Source organism: Pongo pygmaeus, chromosome 14, assembly GCF_028885625.2.
Source record: "Pongo pygmaeus isolate AG05252 chromosome 14, NHGRI_mPonPyg2-v2.0_pri, whole genome shotgun sequence".
Lineage (NCBI taxonomy): Eukaryota > Metazoa > Chordata > Mammalia > Primates > Hominidae > Pongo > Pongo pygmaeus.
Genome location: NC_072387.2, coordinates 122,993,299 through 123,016,585, shown reverse-complemented (window position 1 = coordinate 123,016,585; position 23,287 = coordinate 122,993,299). Strand labels below are relative to the sequence as shown.

At 57.3% G+C, this 23,287-nt stretch overlaps 1 protein-coding gene across 18 annotated transcripts in view; it reads right to left on the bottom strand.

The window, feature by feature from the left end:
* Positions 1-23,287, bottom strand: part of MCF2L (MCF.2 cell line derived transforming sequence like) — a 207,539-nt gene that overhangs the window by 69,473 nt on the left and 114,779 nt on the right. For all 18 annotated transcript variants that reach the window (XM_063651184.1, XM_054447041.2, XM_063651191.1 and 15 more), the window contains 2 exons: positions 10,895-10,978; positions 975-1,089 (listed from right to left, as the gene is read on the bottom strand). In XM_063651184.1, coding sequence (XP_063507254.1) covers positions 975-1,089; positions 10,895-10,978 — 199 coding nt within the window. The remainder of the gene's footprint in view (positions 1-974; positions 1,090-10,894; positions 10,979-23,287) is intronic.

Here is a 23,287-nt window from a genome sequence, read left to right as displayed (position 1 = left end):
TGCGCTGTTGTCTTTAAAGACTGAAGAATGAAGGAGAACCTTCACGGTAACGGCCACGGCCGCACTTTCACACCGATGGTTAAACATCTCCTCTGTGTTTTGCCACCTTATGTAAGTGAGGGATACAGAGGCCATATTTAAGGGTATTTGTTTTTACTTGGTGTGTGTTCACTATGACCCAAATGGAAGCAGCAACTACACTGTCTGGTGTGAGGCTGACATTCTCAGCATCTTCCTGGAGGCTGGGATGAACACATCAAATGCGAGACCCCCGCAGCATCCCCAAGTCAGCCTGCAGCTCACCGGCCTGACGCTGCTCTCCTGCCGGCCGCTGGGGAGACACAGAACTGGGCTCCCTACCTTTTCAGAGGACGGAGACCCAGCTCTGCCTGGAACAAAACAAAAAACTGCAGCCCAAGGGAACCATGTTTGCTAACTGGATTTTCTGGTACCTCTGGGGTCAGTTCTCTCCCGGAAAGGGCAGGAGGCGGCCACGCCCCTGGGGCCTGACCACGCCAGAGAGGCCACGTGGACGGGCTCTGCTCCCATGAGCATCAGGCCCCATGCAGACGGCCTCCGCGGCATTAAGAACACAGAAGCCCTGGCACCACAGAGCTCTGCTGATCGAACAGGCAGGCGCAGTGACAGTTTACGCAGGAGAACAGCGGCGCCCAGGCTAAGTCAGATCCCGACTGCTGAGCAACTGGGCCTCCAGGTGGTAACACAGGAAAGAACGGCAGCTTGGGAGCGGAAAAGCTGGATTCGGACCCCAGATCAGATCCGAGGCAGACTCCTGAGCTCCTCGGAGCCGTGATGCTGACAAAGCTCTAACCCCTCAGCAAAGCCACAGGGAACTCAACGATGGCTCCCAGAGACCCTAATTCATCCTGCAGTCACGGGGACCCCACCATGGGGAAACCTCACAGAGACTCTGCCCCGACCCACAATGTCTGCCGGGCTCTGAGCACACGTACCTGGGGATGCTGGTGAGGTAGGTCATGACATTCTGGAACTCCTTGTCCGGAATCTCGCTGAAGGCCGGATAATCAGGGAAGGTGATGACCGGGCTTCCGTCCTGCCCCCGCCCACCTGGGGAGAGACCAGAGGCAGACCCTTAGCTGAGGGCTCCACGCCCCTGAGGGCTCCACAGATGTCGGCCCATTTTCATCAGCACCCAGTATTTCAGTTAAAACTGAGGCATGTTCTTCATCGTTACATAATTTTTATTTGAAAGAAATGTGTGCTGCTTGAAGAAAATATTTGGAAAGTACACAAAAGTGATGTGAATTTAGACAATCACTCGTTATTTTGGCCACCATGGGACAGCTACCGTGACAATTCAGCATGTTGCCTTCCAAGCCTTTTTCTATGGGCTTTTTTAACGTTGTTGAGGTGATACTGCATAGAGAAGCTTGTCTCCTGCCTCCTTCCTGACACTGAGAACAAACTGTTTCCATGCTTTTAAACTATGTAACCATTATTTTAAATGTTGCATAATCTTCCACATACGCATGTGCGCTAATAATCTGCCTAACTGTACTGTTTGTGGGTATCCTCTAGCTTCTCCGACATTGGCGCCTTTTAAACAGTTCAGTTCCAAAGGGCTCCATTCGAACATTGACTTTGGAGTCACACAAGCTGGGCTCCAGGTCTGCCTGCTGGAGCCGGCCACTGACCCAACCCTGCCACGCTGCCTTGGCCGGATGGAGTCCATTTCTCTCCCCCAAGCCTGGGTCTGGCCCTGCGATCTGTTTTGCCCACAGGACTCAGCGGAAGTGAGCTTGGGACTCAGGACCCTGCAGCTGCCCTCTCATGCCCTGTAGTCACTGGGCAGGTGGTCCCACGACCCTGCATCCACCTGCTCTGAGGAGGCCCAGTACCCAGGGTTGAGGGTGGGCTTTGTGAAAGGGCAGGGAGGTGGAGGTGCGGGACTGCAGCCCCCAGGACCTTCCAGCCCGGCCGCCATAGAGGACACAGCTGAGCGAAGGACCCAGTCAGTGCCCCGTGGAGTGAAGAACCACCTGGCTGAGCCCTTTTGGAACTCCTGAGCCACTAAATGAAGAATAAATCTGTAAAATAGGGCTTTTCAAGCTAACTAAGTTTAGGGTAGCTTTTTATGGAGAACAGATAATGGTGGGTTCGCCACCCCCTCATCCACATCCTCAGTGAGAAGACCCAGGGTGCACACAGCCTACGACAACTGCAGCTTTGTCTCTTAACAGTGACAGTCCCCCGCCGCCTCGCGCCCCCCACAGCCACTCCAGCTTCCGGAACTTCTGCTTCTGGGTCTTGGCCAAGCCCAGCCACGCCAGGCAGGGCGGCTTTACCATCCAGTGGTCCTGACGCTGGGCCTGCGAGGCTCCCTGTGGGCGTCTCCTCAGCACAGGGCTCCGTGGCCTTCTCCCGAGAGCCCGTCCAGCCCTTGTCGGCACCCCTCAATGGGATGTGACTCATTATCTGACACGACTGTTCTCACTTCGGCCAGGACGCCACACAAGCATATCTTTTCTCCGTAGCTCCTTCCTAACCTCCTTTGAGGGCTCATGCCTCGAGCCCATCCCAGCTGCTGAGTCTGTTAGAGGGCTGAGCCGAGGGGTGTCCACACACCGTGACGGCCCCGCTTCACCTGGGACAGCTCAGTCCCTGCAATGCTGGATTCTAAGGAGCCCCCGAATGGGAAGGCCGCTGCAGGGTCTGGCTCCACGTGCTCTGAGGACTTCTGTCCTCCAGACTCTCCCAGCCCTCGAGGGCTCTTGACCTCTGCCCCCGTCTCTGGTGGCACACAATGTCCCATGCAGTACTCAATAGAACGTGCCTGTCACTCACTGACAAACCTTTCATCATTGTTAATTCTCACTTCCTCTCGGAAAATTCCTCAGATCCCAACGATAAGAGGCCGTGGAGTGAACACTGCAGCCCTGTGTCCTGTGCAAGTACGACAAGCCTCCCTCCCCTCAGCCGCTGCCGCGGTGGGGGCTCAAAGCCCCCTGGGATGTGGCTCACGCACGTCTCAGCTTCACACAGCACCTACCACAATGATCAGGAGCTCGTGGCAACTTTTCAGCCGCCATTAAAGGTAAGAGCGTTCTGCCCAGACAAGGCGAGGCGAGCCGCACGCCCCAGTTACAAGGTGGATCATGGAAACGGCTGCAGCCTGCGCCTGCCTTTCATGAGACAGATGGTGGAAACGGTCGCAGCCTGCGCCTGCCTTTCCTTTCCCTGAAACGGGGCCTGGGGGGAACGTTCAGGGCCAGAAGCTTCCAGCACCACCCAGAAGCCTATGTGTGTGGCGTGACACCGACGGCAGCTGGGGGCAGACCCTGCCTGTGTGCGAGACCCCGAGTCCCTGTGCAAATGGGCGTGGGCCATGGCATGAGGACCCCTGGACGGCGGGGGTGGGTGGGAGGGAGAAGCTGCTCCTTGGGGGACACTGGCTGTGGAGGGCCCAGCTAGGAAGAGGAGCGGATGCAACGAGATTCCCTCATGCCCAAACGTGGAGGCAGCCTGGGAGCTTGGAGTGGACGGTGGACACAGAGGTGGACAGTGGCTCCCTCTCAGCACTGGCTGGCCCACCCACAGCGTGGAGGTGGCATCTGGGAGCTGCTGCCTCACTGGAACCACAGAGACCGGGGACCCCCAGAGGCCAGCCTAAGCCACAGGGTCGAGGGTGCAGTCAGCAGGGCAGCCTTGGGGGCAGGAGCTATCCACAGGAAGACCTGGAGCCTCCAGCTGCCCAGGGGAGAGGGTGGGGGCCAGGTGACCCGGAGCTGAAATCGCCCGGGGGCCTGGCCTGGGCCGCACAGCCTGGTTCAGTTGGTAGCTGGTGCTGGTCTCAGGCTGCTGCTACCCTGGGTATCTCTGAACTCTCTGTGCTCCACCGCAGCCTCAATGGAAAGCAAAGACCCTGTTCTTTCTTCCCAAGCCAGGAGTGGAAATCCCAGTCTGTCCACTGAGATTGAAAAGCAGGCGCCAAAGCCTGCAGGTTATGAGGCTGCAAAACACCGCTGGACGCGGAGCTGGGGGCACAGCCCCTCTCTGGAGAAACCCTCCCCATCAAGGTGGGCAGTGCCAGGACCCTGCGGGGCCAGTGGCACCAAGAACAGGCTCTACTTCTGCATCTGCACCCAGCCTAGTAACTGGAGTCCGGCTGAACGTTGCAGAGGACAGAGGACTCCGAAGCTCCTCTGTGGTTCAGAACAGCACCCTGTCCACACAGCACCAGGGGCAGCCTCCGCTCCCCACCCACGTCCAAAAGCCACTGTCCTGGCTAAGACCTGTCACACCTGCACGTGAACTCTTGCACCCAAGCAACTGGGCCTGCATCCACTCGCTAGGGGCAGAAGGCAGGTGCAACTCCCTCTCATCCCCACCACCAGAAAGAAGTGTGGTTCCTATGGGATCTGCTTTAGTGTGAGATACACACTCAGTTTAATACACACACAGCTACACACACACACAGCTACCTATACACACATACATGTACATATACACACACAGTTACACACACAGCTACTTATAAACACAGACACACGTACACAGCTATACACAGATACGTGGCTACACATACAGCTAGACACACACCTACACACACGTATACACAGCTACACACACATGCATGTGGATGTGTAGGTATGTATATGTACATATATGTACAAACATACACACCTATACATACATGGATATACACACACACAGCTACACACACATACATAGCTACCATACAGATACACAGCTACACATACACACACATACACATCTACAAGTACACACATATACACATACACACACATACACACTACACATACACACATCTACACATACATATACACACTACACATACATACATGTAAACATACATAGCTACACATTCACATGCACACACACTTTATATACACACATCTACACATTTACACTGTTGTGGACGGGATATTTGTCTTCCCCCGAATTCACGTGTTGAAATGCCGACCCCCACGGGGACAGTGCTGGGAGGTGGGGCCTGTGGGCGGTGAGGAGGCTGTGGGAGTGGGGCTCCCGTGGATGGGATCCTGTGGGCTTGCTCTGCTCGCCTGGCCACATGAGGACAGTGAGAAGGCGGCAGTCTGTAAATCAGGAAGTGAGCCCTCACCAGGCAGCACATCTGCCGGTGCCTTCATCCAGGACTTCCTGCCCCAGAACCAAGAGAAATAAACTCCTGTGGCTTAAACCACTCAGTCTAGGGGACTTTGTCACAGCAAGCAGCCTGAGCTGAGACACACAGGTAGATACACACATGCACACACATCCTGGGCAGGAGGCGTCATGATGGCCAAGCCGGGTGACCAAGGGTGTGACAACTCACACGTGTGTCCTGCTTCGTTTTCTCCATGGACATGATGCACCTTAGGGACACCCTCTTGTGTGATGCATCGGCCCAGACATGGCTTTGGAAACTCACTCACGTGAGCTGCTTAGGAATGAAAGCATTCCTGTGGTTAATTTACTATGACAGCTGTATCCTAAGTTAACTGTCGGGTAGAAAAATCTTAAAATAAGAACTAAATAAAAACCTCCTCCTGCCAGTGTGGAGATGACATCAAGAAGGCGTCACATTCTGAAACTAGACACTACATAGCCACGCGGAGCTCCTACCTGGACAGGATGCGTTTGTCAACACTGCTCATTTATGGCAGTGACTCACACCGTCAACACCCCTCGGTTATGGCTCGCATTTTCACACAGGTTGTTGGTCTGTCTGGGCGGCCATGACAAACCACCATAGGCCTGGAAGCCCAAACAACAGAAATTTATCTCACAGCTCTGGCCAGGTAAGTCCAAGATCAAGGCGCCCATAGACTTGGTGTCTGGTGACGGCGGCTTCCCCATTCAGAGGTCTCCCTGAGGCATGGCCACGCTGCGGAAGGAGATCTGGTCTCTTCAGCCCCTTATAAAGGCACTGATCCTACCTGGGAGCTCCACCTTCACGACCTAATCTCCTCCCAAAGGCCTCACCTCCCCAAACATCACCTCCGGGGTTAGGGTTTCAACATCTGAATTTGGAGGGACACAAATGTTTATCCCATAGCAACTGGTTGGAGGTCGTGCAACCACTGGATTCCTTGAAGCAGGTCCAGAAAGGAGCACATGGGACTCCGCCCAAACCTAACGGGATTCCTGTCTCCGTCTCATGACTTTGATTCTCTGCAGAACACCCGGGGCCACCCCAGTGACCTTCTGTCCATTTCTGTTTCTCTCCAGCAAGGGCAAACCCTCATGGGCAGGGAACATTTGTCTGTCTGTGGCTGAAGCCTGGGTGTCAAAAAGCCGTCGGCCTCAGGGAGCGCAGGATCGGATCAGTCCTCCCAGGTTGGAGCAGCCGTTGGGCCTTGGTGAGTGTAGACTGAGCTTCGGGTCTGGTAGCCGGAGCCTCAGACCATGTGCCAGGGAGACTCCAGGGTCCTTCCCCACTTCGAATCCCTCTCTCAGGACTGCCCAGGCAGGTGCCATGCTGGAGCCCTGCAGCTCACCTGAGAACTATGGCTCAGCTGCACAAACACTTAATCCTTAGGACGAGATGTAGGCTGGGACCAAAATCAAAATGGGGTGGGATAAGGGGCAAGGCAGGAGGGGCTTGTGCAGTGAGTGCTTGGGGAAGGTGAGGAAAGGAGAAGAGACGAAGGTCTCCAGTGTTCTTCCCGGGAGGAGAGCACAGGCCAGGGGGAGGGTCTCCTAAGTCTGCCCTGTCTCCACACAGCTGAGGCTGCCTGGACATGGGATGGAACAATCCTGTCAAATCCAGGTCCCTGGATGGCTGATGGCCACTTCTGACCATGCCACATTCCCATAAAAGCAAAACGAAATTCCCAAGAGCTGCCTGGGCAGTGGGAGGGGGGCCGCCGTCCGCTGCAGGGAGTGAGACACACAGTGCCGGCGGCCTCTGCGTTCTGGGCACGGCCTCCATTTCAGCTTTGTGGTTTTCACTGGTGGCAAGTCTGTTCTCAGCGTTTTTCACTTCAGATCATAAGTTCCTCAGTGGTAAATTCTCCTGCCCTGTTTTTAGCTCTTGCTGATGGTCGGCAAGTTGAAGCATCTTTTCTAGGATGACACAAGGACTGAGTTCTGAGCCCACGACCTCCTCGGGGCCTGCTCTGACTGCCACGCCAGGGGACACGCCATTGCCTCTGGGTTTGGAGCACCCATGCACCTCCCCAACCCTCAGCCTTCAGTAAGAAAGAGTCAAATGGCTGACTCACGGGAGGCAGCTCTGCCCGGAAGGACAAGAATAATCAAGAATTTACATGTAGGATATTTCCTGATTTTACACCCAATTCCTTGTTCCTCAAATATCAGAAAACTAGAGGGGACAGTAGGGTGGCAGGTCTCGTAGCTTCAGGGTTAAGCGAAGCGCTTTTGGGGCAGATGTCACTGTGAGTAGAGGGTGTGGATTACGAGGGACGCAGGCTGAACTGGGAGCTGCTGTCTGCGGATGACAGACACAGAGTCCAGGTGTGACTTCTGCAGCTCATCCTGACTTTGGGCGGCAACGTACAGGAGTCCGGAGCCCCTGAGGTTTATGCGTCCCTCACTTGGCCGCCTTCCAAAAGCTGCCTCATTTGGATCCAGGATCTGGACAGAGCTGTAGCGTTCTGCGTGGCACCTGTGCATCTACAGGCAACGGAGGGAGAAGAGAGGGGACTGCACATGTCACGGGGGCAGTCCTGGCTCCACAGCAGACAGCACAGGGCTGGAGCGAACGTCCTCAGGGAGGGGAAATCAGCAGGGCAAGTGGAAAGAAACGCAGTCTCCTCTTGAAAAGGAAAACTCGGAGCCGTTCCTTCCTGACATCTTTAGTTTTTTGCTCTGGCACTTCATGGAGGCCATTCCAGGCATCCAAAGACCAGGGAATTAAGCAAAAGTCCACGCAACAGGCTGGGGCGTCGACCTGTGGGCTCCAGCCACAATGAGGGGCCTCACCCAGCTGGGCCCCAGCCCCACGGTGGTCAGTGTGCAGGACTGGCGGGCGGGGGAGTCTGTGTTTCCTTCGATGGAGCAAGACAGGGAGAGCGAGTCCCATGGGTGATGCTGGGGCAGGAGGGGAGCCCCACTTGGGGGCAGCTGTCAAGACAGCAAACCTCTGAGCCAGATTTACCCTGGGTCCAAGGCGGCCCCTGAAAGGCACGTCCACTCCCTGTCCCAGGAGCCTGTAAATGTGACTTTGTTTGGAAAAGTCTTTGCAGCAGAGGTAACAAAGTTTTCAGGCTGAGACCATAATGGATTATACGGTGGGCCCTAAATCTCGTGATGGGTGTCCTGGGAGAAAGGCAGAGGGGCTTTGAGGCAGAAGAGGAGATGCTGATGTACAGGTGAGGCGGCTGCCTGAAGACGCCAAGGGACACCAAGGAACACCTGTGTCCCCAAAGCAGGAGGAGCCTCCGGAAGGGGCACAGCCCCACAGAACCTGAGAGACGAGCCCCAGTTGTTTCGGTCTCCCAGTGCATGGCCTTTGTCATGAGGACACAGAAGGGGGCTTCATGGCAGGAACCCGGAGTGCAGGCACAGCCTCAGGACACAGCTGTGCCGGACGCGGTGAGGAGGGGACGGGGCAATTGGAAACCCACACACCCGAGGCTGCCACGGACTTTATCCAAATCCGCGCACATCTGCAGGAGAAGCGCCAGCCGACACTGATCCGTCTCAGACGTGGTACTGCTGCTACGACCTGGATCCTGAGAACAGTGTGGCGTGCCCAGGGTCCCACCCCAGATGGGCCCATGGCTGAGCCCTCAGTGCATGGCTGTGAGGCTGGGTGCACCTCTAGAAGCCGGGAGGCAGCCGTGAACAAGCCCAGCCCTCAGGAGGGACCCGCCACACACAGGAGGATGCAAGGTGGTGTAACAAAGGGGGCGGAGCAGAGCGCAGGTGAGGAGGGAGAGGGCTTGGCCGAGGGCGTGCCTCTGAGCAAGGGCCTGAGGGGCCGGGCCAGCCACGAGCCCCACGGAAGAAATTCACTGCATGGAGAGGGCCGGCTGTGCAAAGGCCCCGAGGTTGGCGGGAGGCAGGGGGATGGGGAGGCAGCCTGCCTCCAGGGGGTGGGCAGGAGACGAGGCGGGGGCAGCAGTACCACAGGGGACTCCAGCTTATATTCCAGGAGGGAGAGGAGCCGACGGAGGCTTTGGTGTGGTTCCCAAGACCACTGACGCTCAGGTACTTATCAGCTTGCGGGTCTCTGCTCAGGGTCTCTGGGCCCATGTGGAGGGGCTGCTGGGCTGTGATCCTGAGCCCAGTCTCTCCAGCTCCCCCAGGGGCTTGGCAGAGCTCTGCCCCCAGCTGCAGTGTTGAGGCCCCGGGTTCCTGGCGGCTGCCCGTGGGATGGCTCTTGTCCTGGTCAGGCAGCCTCTGCCTCCTTCAGGGCCACCCAGAGAACCCCCTTGTGTCAAATCCTTCTTGCACCTGGGATCTCTCACGCCAGGAAGAGCCCTACCTCTTCTAAGGGCTTAGCTGATTGGGTCAGGCTCACCAAGGAAGATCTTAAAGTTAGCTGATTTGGGGCCTTAAATTCATCTGCAAAATCCCCTCACAGAGCTCCTGGGCTGGCGTCTGAGGAACGATTGAGAAAAGGTGGGTGGCTGGGGCCGTCCTGGGACTTTGCCCTCCCAGGCACCGCTGGGGTGGGGGCACTGCCTGGCAACTGGAGGAAGGTCAAGGCTGGAGGTCCAGGTCGGGGCCCTCCTGGTGGCAAAGCTGTGAGCCTCTTTGGGGTCATGAACGGGGCGGGGAGAGGCTGGGGATGCAGGAGGAACCGGCAGAAACCATGGCGCCTCTCCTGAGCCATCACCACGCCTGGTCCCCGACACAGGGGGATTGGAGCCCTTGTCCCCTGGGAGTTTTCAGTTCTCCAGAGACCCCCTGCTTTCTCTCCTTCCTCCTCCTGGGCCACTTGGCCATGGAAAGCAGGGACTGAGTCACTGGTCAGCTCTCCTCCTCCTCTGGCCATCATGTTGCTGGCTGTCTCTTCGATTTTGGTCACATAAAACTCACCAGCTGCACCTCGCAGTCAGCCTCCCTCAGACCCCAAGGCCCGGCCTGGGGCGCGGGCTGGCTCTGTAGGTGCAGGTGCGGGATGGAGGCCCCACTGTGCCAGCCATGGATTGGGGGCCGGGATGCTGATGGGAATGCAGAGGGGCAGAGGCTGAGCTCCCAAGAGCACCACGTCCTCGGCATCGGGGCACCCTCCTCAGCATCGGGGCACCCTGATGGTCCAGGGCACCCTCCTCAGCATCAGGGCACCCTGATGGTCCAGGGCACCCTCCTCGGCATTGGGGCACCCTGATGGCCCAGGGTGGGCACACATGTGCATGGTGTTTTTTCTGACGGGTCCTGTTGGGCAGATTTGTTCACATAAGAACGGCATCTGCACAGCTCGGGGCCACTGCAGGTGCCCTTGCTGTACCCACACGGGTGCTGGGAGCCTCACTATGTCCCCATGGCTGCAGACACCACCTTCACAGGTGTGCCAGACGCAGGGCTGGAGGCCACAGTGGATAGAGGCGTGGACTGAGAGGTGCCCAGATGCAGCAGGAACTGGGGTTCACTGAGGCCCATGGGCTCGGCCACCCACACACCACTCCATCTGTCCCTGGAGGCTGCCGACAGGGGTGCCCAGGCCACATCCCCCTGGGGACCCTGACCCTCCTCCACCCACCCCTTCCCAGTGGCCGTGTGCCAACTGGCATGGAGCTGCCCACTTCACAGAGATGGGGAGAGCCGCCAGGTCACAGGTCAGACCCAAGGCAGTGAATACACGGCCCCTCGCATGACCCTTCCCAGCGCCAGCCCGGGCCAGGCCACAGGGGCTGCTCAGCCCACACCTGGCCCCAGACCCCTCCCTCTCCACCCCATCCCGGCTTCTGGAACTCACCGGACAGGTAAGCAAAGCGCTTCTTTAGCTGGTCCTGGATGTCGGCAGCACAGAGCGGGACGATGTCCTGGTGCATGATTTCATCTGCACAGAAAGAGCAGACGGCATGCGTCAGTCCCAGGAAGCTGCCTCACCCTGCAAGTGCCCACCCGATCCCACGTGGAGCTGGCACATCCACAGGCACCTACGGGAGCGGCGTCACGTGGCTGGAAAAAGGCTTTTCAGTTTCCAATACGTAGAGGGCTTTGTTTCTCAGCACACAAAAGCTGTGTGTCGAGTGATTCACAATTAATTTTGAAAGTGTGGTATAAGAGGTTCAGAGAAAGGGATTGAGAGACAGAGAGAGGGAGGGACAGAGAGAGACCTGGGCAGAGGGGAGGCAGGGGAGCAGTGGGAAAAGGCTTGGTCCTGGCTCCTCGGATAAATACGCTTTGGTCTAAGTCCCACCCACATCGGGGAAGATGTTCGGGCGACCCCTGCCCTGCACCTGTTGCAGGTGCAGTAACTTGTGGCCCAGGAGGAAAACCTGGCCACGGAATGGGCCTCTGCCTCCGCACACACGGGACCCTTGGGGGTCTGTGCCACATCCCTGGCCTCGCCATTAGACGGACACAAATGAGGCAGGATGGCAACAGCAGGGTCGACCCCCGCACCCATCCCCCCACCCAGCAGGTTCCAGATGGGTCTGGACGCACTGCAGCACCTGCAGCCACCAGGCCAGCACTGGCTGGGAGCACGGGGGGAGCATGGGGCCAGCACCAGCCGGGAGCACTAGGCTAGCATTAGCTCGGAGCATGGGGTCAGCACCAGCTAGGAGCATGGGGCCAGCACCAACCAGGAGCACTAAGCCAGCATCAGCTCGGAGCATGGGGCCAGCACCAACCAGGAGCACTAGGCCAGCATCAGCTCGGAGCACGGGGTCAGCACCAGCCGGGAGCACGGGGCCAGCATCAGCTGGGAGCACAGGGTTAGCACCAGCTGGGAGCATGGAGCCAGCACCAGCTGGGAGCACAGGGCCAGCAAGACCCTCCAGGGAAAGCTGTACGGACTGACAGGCTGGTGGTCTCCGCCACAGAGCGGCTGCCAGGCCACTGTGCCTCGGGGACACTGACCACTGACCACGGAGTAGAAGACACGATTTCTGGCCAACGCTCTCATCATATAGCCACATTTGCAGTCTTGAACATCCACACAATTTCTCTCTAAAAGATGCAGGACTCACGCTAATGACCTGAGAATGGCTTAAATGCTCAATTTTTCCATACCTGAGGACCCAGGCCACTAACAGCCTGAAGATATGGGACAGAGGTGTTTGTACCTGGAAATTCCCAGCAGAGGCTGCAAGATAATATCTACCTGGCATCAGACTTAAATCTTGCTCTTCCAGTCTTGCAGACAAACAAGTGTAAACACGGGACACAGTGGAACACAAAGGGGCCCCTCCTGGGCCGTGCTGGCTGCGGCCCTGCCAGCTACGGGACTGCTTTGCCTCCAAGCCAGAGACAACCCTGGTGTTGGGGGGGAAGCGGCGGGGCCACGGTGTCACGGGAGCTGCCAGAGCCAAGCAGATGTCAAGGCCCTTCCACAGAGCCTTTCAGGGCGAGCTCAGGGCACAGACCCATTCCCAGTGCACAACCACGTCTCAGCAATGGCTTCTTTTATGGGAGAAAGACAGAAACAGTCAAGTAGTAAAGCGTGAAATACTATCTTATGCTCCTGGCACAGTGACTTCCACTGGCGCACACCTCTCTGGAATGTGTGTCTGGTGGAGCCGACGGCAGCCTAGACCGCGCAGTTGGACGTTCAGATTTTACAGTAAGTTTTTCTCTCTCACCAGGAGCGACTGTAACCTGAGAGGAAACCAGGAGGCACTGTCCTCAAATCCAACACCTGCTCATCCCAGGAGAAGCACATCGCTGACACAGAGCACAGGGGAAGGGTCTCCCTGGAGTTTCGAGAAATTCTGGGAGCTACAAAAAAGACTGTGGATACTGTGAGCTGGCAGGTTCATCACGGGGGGACGGTTTGGAGGGAGGTGCCAAGGTCGGTGATGGCTGCAGGATGCTGGTGACCCAGGCTCACTGGGGCCACAAATGGGGAAGCATCAACCCACGTCTGTGGCTCCCTCTCTGCACCTCAACTTCCAGACGCTGTCGACCGCGAGAGTCGGGCATCGATGTGGACACTTCCACCATGATTCCCAGACTCTGTTCTGGCAGCTCTGAGAGGCAGCGTGTTTGGCCCGTTCCCTACGCGCTCGGGTGTTCTTGACCCGGCTCTGGACCTCACCGGCGCCTGCTCTGGGGCCCTGCTGACAGCAGATGTCTTTCCCGTGTGTTAGAGATGGATGGACACTGCCCGCTCTGAGACAGTGGTGCGTGTAGGTGTGAAGCTGCCTCTGGGACAGGCTGCCCACTGCAGCCTCCTCGTCCACCCCTCCAGGGGCTGCCACACGCTCAGAGTTCCTCGGATGGGCGAGGTGCGGGCCTGGGGCCCTTGCTCAGCCGCTCCTCTTGTGGCCAGTCTGACCCCACTCAATTTCCTATTGAGATGCCACCTCAGAGAGGCCTTTCTCCACCTCCTCGCCAGGCAGGGGCCCTCACGGCAGCCTGCACCCTCCATGGGCGCCCGCAAGCCCCCACTCAAGGCTGCAGGGACCATGCCCGGGGTTCCCCACCCTCCCCACAGGGCCTGGCCCAGCAGCTGCCCCTGCTAACGTAGCGGAGTAAGGGAGGGGTGCCTTCCCAGAGCATCCTGTGGAATCCAGTGCCAAGGCCCCGACCCCTCACAGGCGGGTTCCACTCTCTGGGCATCACAGGCCCGTGGGGGGCAAAGCAACACCTGTCCACCATCCGCACTGCAGTGTCCACCGTCCACACCACCCGTCCACCGTCCGCATCGCAGTGTCCACTGTCTGCATCGCAGTGTCCACCATCCACACCACCTGTTCACTGTCCACACCACCTGTCCACTGTCCGCATTGCAGTGTCCACCATCCACACCACCTGTCCACCATCCACACTGCAGTGTCCACCGTCCACACCGCCTGTCCACCATCCACATCGCAGTGTCCACCATCCGCATCGCAGTGTCCACCATCCACACCACCTGTTCACTGTCCACACCACCTGTCCACTGTCCGCATTGCAGTGTCCACCATCCACACCACCTGTCCACCGTCCACACTGCCTGTCCACCATCCACACCACCTGTCCATCATCTGCACTGCAGTGTCCACCGTCCACACCGCCTGTCCACCATCCACACTGTCTGTCCACCGTCCACACCACCTGTCCACCATCCGCACTGCAGTGTCCACCATCCACACCAACTGTCCACCATCCACACTGCAGTGTCCACCGTCCACACCACCTGTCCACCATCCACACTGCCTGTCCACCATCTACACCACCTGTCCACCACCCGCACTGCAGTGTCCACCGTCCACACCACCTGTCCACCGTCCGCACTGCAGTGTCTGCCTGCTGGCAGCCCCCAGTGCCTCTGGATGCTGGGCCAGGACAAACTCTAAATATTGTCCCTCAGATCAAAGGCCTCATTTTGGGTTTGAAAAGTAGGGTTCCCCCTGTGCGTGATCAGAAACTGCACACAGCTAAGCTCATACAAATAAACTCTAAAATATCACTACATCTGAAGTGGTCACCGGCCTCTCTGTGAACCTGAAGAGGCCTGTGGACGCTCTCTGACCCACATCAGAGTGTTGGCCTTCTCCCGTTCTTCATGGAGGCCTTCTGCAGGCGGGGCCCCGGGATTTTCAGGGCACTGGGTGTTTCTTCCGTTTATGTGTGTAAGTTTTCATTCTTCCTGATTTTTTGAACCCACTCAAGAATGATGGGAAAATCTGCCCTTTATGATCATAGTTTCTTTAAAAGTTCCAATCTACTTAATTTTGTAGCCATAAGACTAAGAAGCGCATGGAAGAACAATGGTAGCCACTGGGTTCAGGAGACAGGTCCCCCGAGGAGACGCAGGCAGGCGAGCGTGACCTCTGTGGGGCTCCGTGCTGTCAGATGGCTGGGAGGTGGTGGGCCCCTGACCTGTCTTTGCCACCCAAGGCCAGGCCAGGCCCAGCTCCCTCACTGAGCCCTGCCCCAGCCAACTCCCCAGTGATGACCCCATGGCTCGGAGGCGGGTCTGAGAGGGGAGGGTTAGGGCCTCACGTCTGAGGCCGGGCAGAGGTTGCCCCGTCCATTCCCCTGCCATGCGGGCAGAGGCAGCCCCGTCCATTCCCCTGCCGTGCGGGCAGAGGCTGCCCCGTCCATTCCCCTGCCGTGCGGGCAGAGGTTGCCCCGTCCATTCCCCTGCCGTGCGGGCAGAGGTTGCCCCGTCCATTCCCCTGCCACGCGGGCAGAGGCAGCAGGTGGGGCCGACGAGGGGGTGGCCAGGCCTGCCCCTGCCCATCCCCAGCACCAACCACAGCAGCCCCACCTGGGAGGGCCGATCTCTTCTGGCCACTATGGGGACGACGTGGTGAGATTTCCCAAGCGTGGGAAGGGCAGAGGTGCCCTTGGCTCACCTGATACACAGGTGAGGCCCCACCACCGAGTTTTCCTCACAGAAACAGGGTCCTGGCAATGGCAGTCCAGGGAGGGGGACCATGTGTCTATCTTTAGATCTCTTTGTTCCAACAAAACCAGACGACTGAAGCAAACTTCCTTCCTCTTGCAAGTTGACTCAAAAGCTTGCTTTATTTGAGGACAATTTCATCCTGAAAACCAGGAGTGGGGTGTAGGGGGTGGGAGGGCGGCCAAGACATCTGAGCAGCATCCCAGGCACCCCTTCCAGCCCAGGGTGACCTCGAAAGCAGCAGAGAGAACAGGGATGGGAGCTGGGTGGGCCCTGGAAATCCTCTCACTGTGGGGGTGGCGGGGGTGGGGGGTGCACCGTCACAGGTGGAGTTGGGTGGGGCCCTGGAAACCCTGTCTCGGTGAGGTGTGGAGGGGGTGCGCTGTCACAGGTGGAGGTGGATAGAGCCCCAGAAACCCTCTCACGGTGAGGTGTGTGTGTGGGGGGGTGAACTGTCACAGGTGGAGCTGGGTGGGGCCCTGGAAACCCTGTCTCGGTGAGGTGTGGGGGGTGGACTGTCACAAGTGGAGGCAGCAAGGCAGCTCCTGGCAGCAGGAAGAGGCCCAGGTGCAGCAGGAAACCCCGTCCCTGGTGCTCACTGGTGACCGTGGGCAGAGGAGAGGACAAGGCTCTCCACACAGCAGCCTGGGGTCGTGGGGTACAGTCCATCTTTTGCCAATTGTCTTCTTTTATTTATTCTGGCAAAAAGCCCATTCCCAAAGACTTCTGCATCCTGTCCATCAGACAGGACAGTCGTGCCTTTTCAAAATCCAAGGCTGAGCGTCAGATGGGATTACGTCACCAGATCGTCCGGCCGGAGGCCTTCCCCAAGCCCATCCATGAGGATCCCCAAACCCAGGAAGAGCAGGGCCGCAGAGCAGGGCAGTAAGAAGAAACGCAGGCCACAAAATCAGAACAAAATCTAAATTCAGTAAGGAGGATGCTTGAAACCACAGCCTTCAGATAAAGACACCCCAGGAGGCCAGCGCCCCTGTCCCCTCCAGACAAGCTCCTGACACCGTGTGGGTCAGGGAGGAGAACCAGGATGCCCTGGGGGCCAGCGCTCCATCCCTGCCATTGGGACAAAAGGGGCGTCCACACCTCTGTTTGTGATGTGTGTTAAAGGATCCGTTTGATTTTGCATTCTCGATGTTTAAGGTTTATCCTGACTTCGTTGGCAGAATTCTCACTTACATTAAATCTCAAATATTTTTAACGAGCCATTCGCTAATGGGTTAGGTATAAATATTTCATGCCACATACACAGTGACTTAAATCACATGGTTCACTAACTATTCTTTTTCTGATCTCAGAAAGCTTAACCTTTACACATTTTAAAATAAAAGGCCCTGCCAGAAAAGATGGTCAACAGAAGTGGTGATCAGGGAAACCCCGCTCCAACCTCGGGGTGTCATCTCAGACCCACAAAACCAACTGGCAAGGGCCAGGAGCCGGTGGACTCCCACGTGGGGGGCAGGTGTCAGTGCACAGCCGCCCCGCAGAACCCTCTGGACGCCCTTTGGAGTGAGACGGTTTGCGCCTCGGGCAGGGAGGACATGCACACCTGCACTTGGCCAATCTCCTCTGGGGGCCGTCTCCAGAGCTTCGCTCTCTACTCTCCACACTGCCTCACCCGCTTCGCTCTCCACTCTCCACACTGCCTCACCCGCCGGCCCGCAAGCCCTGGGGGTCTCCAGAGCTGCGCTCTCCACGCTGCCTCGCCCGCAAGCCCTGGGTTCTCTGATGCAGGCGGGCATAAGAATCCCCTGGAGCGTGTCCTCAGCACACGTGGGTGTGTTGTTTGCGACCAAGCTCCTGCCTAGACCCCAACAGATCAGACTGAAAATCAAAACGAAGTCCCCACGCTCCAAGGGAAACTGAGTTGTTATTGGACCTTGGAGAAAACAGGAGACAGAGGAGAGGCCAATCTTCCAACCAGGCCAGGCTCTGTCTTCCTCCGTGTGGTCACGGAGGTCTCTCTTTTTGTTGTTCTTGTTCTCAACTTGTTTAATATGTAAAAGGACAATCAAAACAGTGGTCAGAATTTCCACTTTTGATACATTCTTAGGATACAGCCCATGCAGAAAGTATCACTTCAAATAGATGAAGAATTACTCAACTTTTTCTGTCTCGAAGACAGTTTGCTTAGATTTTAAAAAGACTTAATTCCATGAGTTACGGCAGTGAATTTAATCATGAGAATTAAATATAAAAACGTGGAGGCTCTGAGCTGCCCGCAGAGGTGGGACTCCTAAGAGGGTGACTGCTGGAGTCCAGGGGCTGAGACACAGCCACTCACAACATTACCGTTCCCCTGTAACAAAGGGTTAAGACTTTACCATAACTTAATTATACATTCATTATGGTGCTTTAAAACAGTCAAGCTTAAATAAATTCTTCACACTGTCAAAAAGATACACGTACTTGGCCGGGCACAGTGGCTCATGCCTATAAATACCAACACTTTGGGAGGCCAAGGTGGGCAAATCATTTGAGGTCAGGAGTTCGAGACCAGCCTGGTCAACATGGCAAAACCCCCTCCCTACTAAAGATACAAAAATTATCTGGGCATGGTGGCAGGTGCCTGTAGTCCCAGGTACTCAGGGGGCTGAGGCTGGAGAATCTCTTGAACCTGGGAGGTGGATGTTGCTGTGAGCTGAGATTGTGCCACTGCACTCCAGGCTGGGTGACTGAGCGAGACTCCATCTCAAAAAGAAAAGAAAAGAAAAGAAAAGATACACACACTAAAAACCCACTTAAGCACAAAGTTTGTCACGTGACAGCTCTTGGTCTGGGCCACACGCGTGTGCAGGGATCTTCTGCTTCTTCAAGCTTGATGTAAGTCTGGCAATCACCTAATGTGAAACTGATCCTTATGACACAGAGCCACCTGAAGTGGCCAGTCGGTCACGTTTCTCCCGCCGACTCCCCAAGCTTACAAAGGACAGTGACTGAGGCCACCGAACCGTGTTTGCTCAGTTTCTGCTTTCTTCAGCCCTGTCCGTACAGCCGGCCCCGCACTGCGTGTTTCACTGGAGCTCTTATTCTAGTTCATGGAATGAAGTGCTGCCCCACTCTAGAATCGCCAGCACAGCCCAGTGAGATCTTTAAATTACGCGGATTGCAATTTGATCTTCTGGCAGGTATTTCCTACCTCTCTGCCTCACGGTGGCCATGGCCCACTCAAGCGATTTCAGAACCACGATGCAGGGGTCTCAAGGTTAGGCTCCCAGATGACGCGGACGCTGTTCTCAAGTTCACACTGTCTGAGCCAGGGGCACCAGGAGGGTCTGTCATGAAGGGGGGCACTTGCCTGCTCACCAGCTTGCATTTTTATGAACGTTTCCTGATATCAGAAAAATGGGCTGAGTGCAGTTTCAGCCAGGTGGCCTCAGCATCCACCCCACACCTGGCGGGCTCTGCACGGGGCCTGGATCTGTGTGCACTCATGCCCTGGCTGGGGGATAGTCATACCATACACGCAATGGCTTCTGAGCTAGAACAACTTAAAAAATCATGGGGCAGAGGGACCAGAGACCAAAGTGACTGGGAGCCACTGTCTGAGTGACACAGGAGGCTGGGTTTCAGGACGAGGGACACAGGTCCTTCCAGAGTTCAGAGACCCTGGCCCTGCCACCCTCTCCCCCAAGGGCCGGGCTGGCTGCCGGCTCTGCCACCTCCGGTCACAGCCCTACCTGCTGCACAGTACCCACGGCTCCACTGCCTCCCCACATCCCACCACAGACCTGGGCCTGCCCTTGGGGGCTGAGCCAAACCTCGGCACATGTGAGGCTCCGGGCCGAGCCTCCTGGGCCAGATGCTCAGGGCGTTCTCAAGTGACTGCTGAGTGGGCAGGGCTGGTGGCACCTGCAGGGAGCATTTCCACACGGCCCAGACCCGAGGGTCTTGAACACCTTAGGGTCTCCCGCCAGCCCCCACTGAGATGCACACATCTCTCCCTTTCTCTCCTGGAGGCCACCCAGGGTGCGCCTGCTCTCCCAGCCACTGCCTTCTAGCGTCTTTCCTGTTCGGAGGCAGCTGAGCCCTCACACAGACCCCCTGTCCACAGGAGGGGTCACACTGGCAGCTGCACCTGGAATGGCTGGGGGTCCAGGGAGAAAGGACATGCCAGGGAGACCCCCTCAGGGTTCAGATGAGGACCACCCTGTGCTCCCTGGGGGAGGATCAGGCCAGAAAGACAGATTTCCGACTCACACCTGGCTCCAGTGCATTGAGCGAGTCCTCGCAAGGACCTAGGGAGCATGAAGCCTCATCATCCTTGTTTTACAGACGGAGAATTCAAGGTCAGGCTCAGCTGTAAGCAGCCCAGGACTGCAGGGCGGGCAGTGCCAGAATGGAGCCCACGCCGTCTGCTCCAGCGCCTGGGACTTTCACTGCCACGGGCTCAACAGCGAGGCTATGGAGAGGCTCTTGCAGAGGGGCTGGGAGGGTGCCGACATGCGTCTGTTTCCAGGCTGATGGGTGAGTGAGACCCCAGTGGCTGGGACAGGGCAGGCTTGTGGGCAGGAACGCGGGGACACGGCAGGGCACGGCCTCCCATGGCACAGGAGCTGCCCAGAGTCACGGAAGATGTTGGAGCCCTCAGGGAGCTTCGAGTCCGATGATTTTCGCTAAGCAGCCCCGTTTACTCAGCTCTGTTCACTGTGCAGGGTGTTGTGAACGTAGCCTTTGGCTGGCTCATCACTTCCTGAGCTTACAGCTTCTGGCTATTTTTTCCAGCTATATTGAGAAAAATAATTGTATATATTTAAGGTGCACACGTGCTGTTTTGATATAGTTCACGTTGTGAAACCATAGCCACCACCAAACTCACTGGTGACTGACTGTCACCTCCCACAGCTGCCATTTCCTTTTACAGTTAGAATACCCAACATCTACTCCCAGCAAACCTCAGGTACAAATACAGCGTTAACCACAGTCACCACAAACAGGCCACGGCCACCTTGAGCAGATCACAGCCACCGCGAACTGACCATGGCCACCACAAACCAACCACAGCCACCATGAACCGCCCATAGCCACCACAGACTAACCACAGCCACCACGAACCAACCATGGTCACCACAAACAGACCACGGCCACCATGAACCAACCATGGCCACAACAAACACGCCACGGCCACCACAAACTGACCATGGCCACCACGAACAACCACGGCCACCATGAACAGCCCACGGCCACCACAAACAGACCACCATGGCCACCACGAACAGATCACAGCCATCATAAACCAACCACGGCCACCACAAACAGCCCACGGCCACCACGAACCAACCACAGCCACCGTGACACAGACCATGGCCACCACAAACAGACCACAGCCACCATAAACAGACCATAGTCAGTCACCATGAACAGCCCATGGCCCACCATGAACAGACCCCCAGACTTCATTCATTTGGCACAACGGGAACTCTGTGTCCTCTGGCCAGCATCTCCCCAGGTTTCCCCACCCCACCCCCCAGTAGCCACTGTGCTTGTCGGTGTCTCTGACACCCCACACGAGTGGGGCCGTGGCTTTGCCTTTCTGTGCTTGCAGCTGATTTTACTCAGCAGGCCGTGGCTTTGCCTGTGGCTGATTTTGCTCAGCACTGTCCTCCAGGCTCATCCGTGTTGTCTCGAATGACAGGATTTCCTTTTTAACAAAGACCCAACAGCACTCCATTGTGTGTGCACCACATCATTTTTACGCGCCTATCCACTAACGGGCACTGGAGTCGATTCCACATCTGGGCTGGTGCGCTCCGGAAGGCGGGCAGCTCTTTAACACGCTCACTCCTTTCCCCTGATACCCACCCACAGTGGGGACTCCTGGCTCCAACGACAGTGCTCTTTTCAATTTCTTGAGGAACCTCCATACCCCACACTGTTTTCCGTGATAACTGCACCAATTTACATGCTCACCAACAGTATGCACGGGCTGCCGTGCCTCCACAACCTCGTCTTCGTAAGGTCCAGAGAGAAATGGGCACCAACGTGAAGCCCATGCAGCATCTGAACACACACGTGGTCCATGTGCTTGGTGTCATCACCACACACATGGGCCAGCAGCTGCCACAGGAAAGACACTCACTGGCCCTGCGGGAGCACAGACCTCACCCTGAACACAACCTCTCTGAGCTGTGTGACTCTGGGCAGTTGCTTTCTCTCTCTGGGCCTCCTCCTCCTCTGTAAAGCTGAGACAGGGCTTCCTTGTGGGACCATGGCTGCAATTCAGCCGGTGATGCAGGCAGACAGCTTTGGTGATGGTTGCCCCCACCAGGTGAGCAGACCCAGGGGGATCTTCCTGCCCCCAGGTTATGTTAGGGAGGCTACAGGGACCCAGAGGAACCCCCTAGCACTGCGCCATGGGGGCTGGCCAGGGCCCCAGCTGCAGACATGGAGCGGCGGCTGCAGACTGAGGTCCATGGAGGAGGTGGTGCTGGCTACGACGCAGGCTGCTGTGCAGGTGGGAGGTGGGCTCAACAAGAGGCCAAGGCAAAGAGGACCACCAAGTGTGGCCACACGCTGACGGGCAGATGGACGCTTCTCTGCAGGGTGGTGCCCCGTCCTCCTCTGCCAAGGGATGCCAGGTGGCCTGTATGCAGTAGGGACCGGCTCCCCGAGGACACTTATGCCCCAGAGGGTCATGCCAGAGCCAAACCTCCCTACTCGCTGGGCCGGGGGGAGGTGTGACCTGCACCAGCCACAAGGGAGGGGCCACGGCCTGGTCTGCCTGGAACACATGTTAAAAATGCCTAAAGGAGAACGAGAACAGTCGTCATAACAAATTCTTTCCTTTAAAATTAAAAACAACAGTCTGGACTGTACCACGGTGACCTCTCTGTGGAATCCGAGCGTCTCAGTCCTTCTGTGCCTCCCCCAACTGGCCCCCTCTGGGCCCGAGGACAGACTCTCCGAGGCCAGTGGGGCTCTCCCCACCCTGCATTTTACCTTCTGAGAAAGGTCACCCACAGATGGCAAGTTCCTTCCAGGTCCCTAGGCCTCTGCAGCAGTGAGGAGGGGCACAGTGAGGAACACAGGCCTGGCTCACGCTGGCTGACCCTGGCTGACCCTGGCACTGACAATGCTTCTTCAATGTACCCTAAGAGGATGTGAGACACTAAAACACAGCCTGGAGCAGGTCCCGGGTCTGATCAAGGAACCGTCAGGGCTCAAAACGACAATTCCTCCTCTTGTCCAGGGTGGTCCTGGCTTTGCCTGGTCTTTCAAGAGGGAACTGCAGGATGGGGTGGCCAGGGCATCAGGGGTGCGAAACCAGGGGGCACCCAGGGGACACAACCTCTCTTAAAGCAGCCACCTGCCCCTGCTCACACCGGAGCCTTCCACAGTGCCCCAGAGCCAACCCCATAACCCAGGGGGGCCACCTGCCCCTGCTCACCCTGGAGCCTTTCACGGTGCTCCACAGCCAACCCCATAACCCGGGGGGGGCCACCTGCCCCTGCTCACACTGGAGCCTTCCACGGTGCCCCAAAGCCAACCCCATAACCCACGGGGGCCACCTGCCCCTGCTCACCCTGGAGCCTTCCACGGTGCTCCACAGCCAACCTCATAACCCAGGTGGCCACCTGCCCCTGCTCACCCCAGAGCCTTCCACGGTGCCCCAGAGCCAACCCCATAACCTGGGGCAGCCACCTGCCCCCACTCATGTACTCACCCAGGCTAGAGTACAGTTGTGTAATCATATCTTATTGCAGCCTTGACCTCCTGGGCTCAAATGATTCTCCCCTCTCAGCCCCCCAAGTGGCTGGGACTACAGGCACACGCCACCACACCCAGCCTATT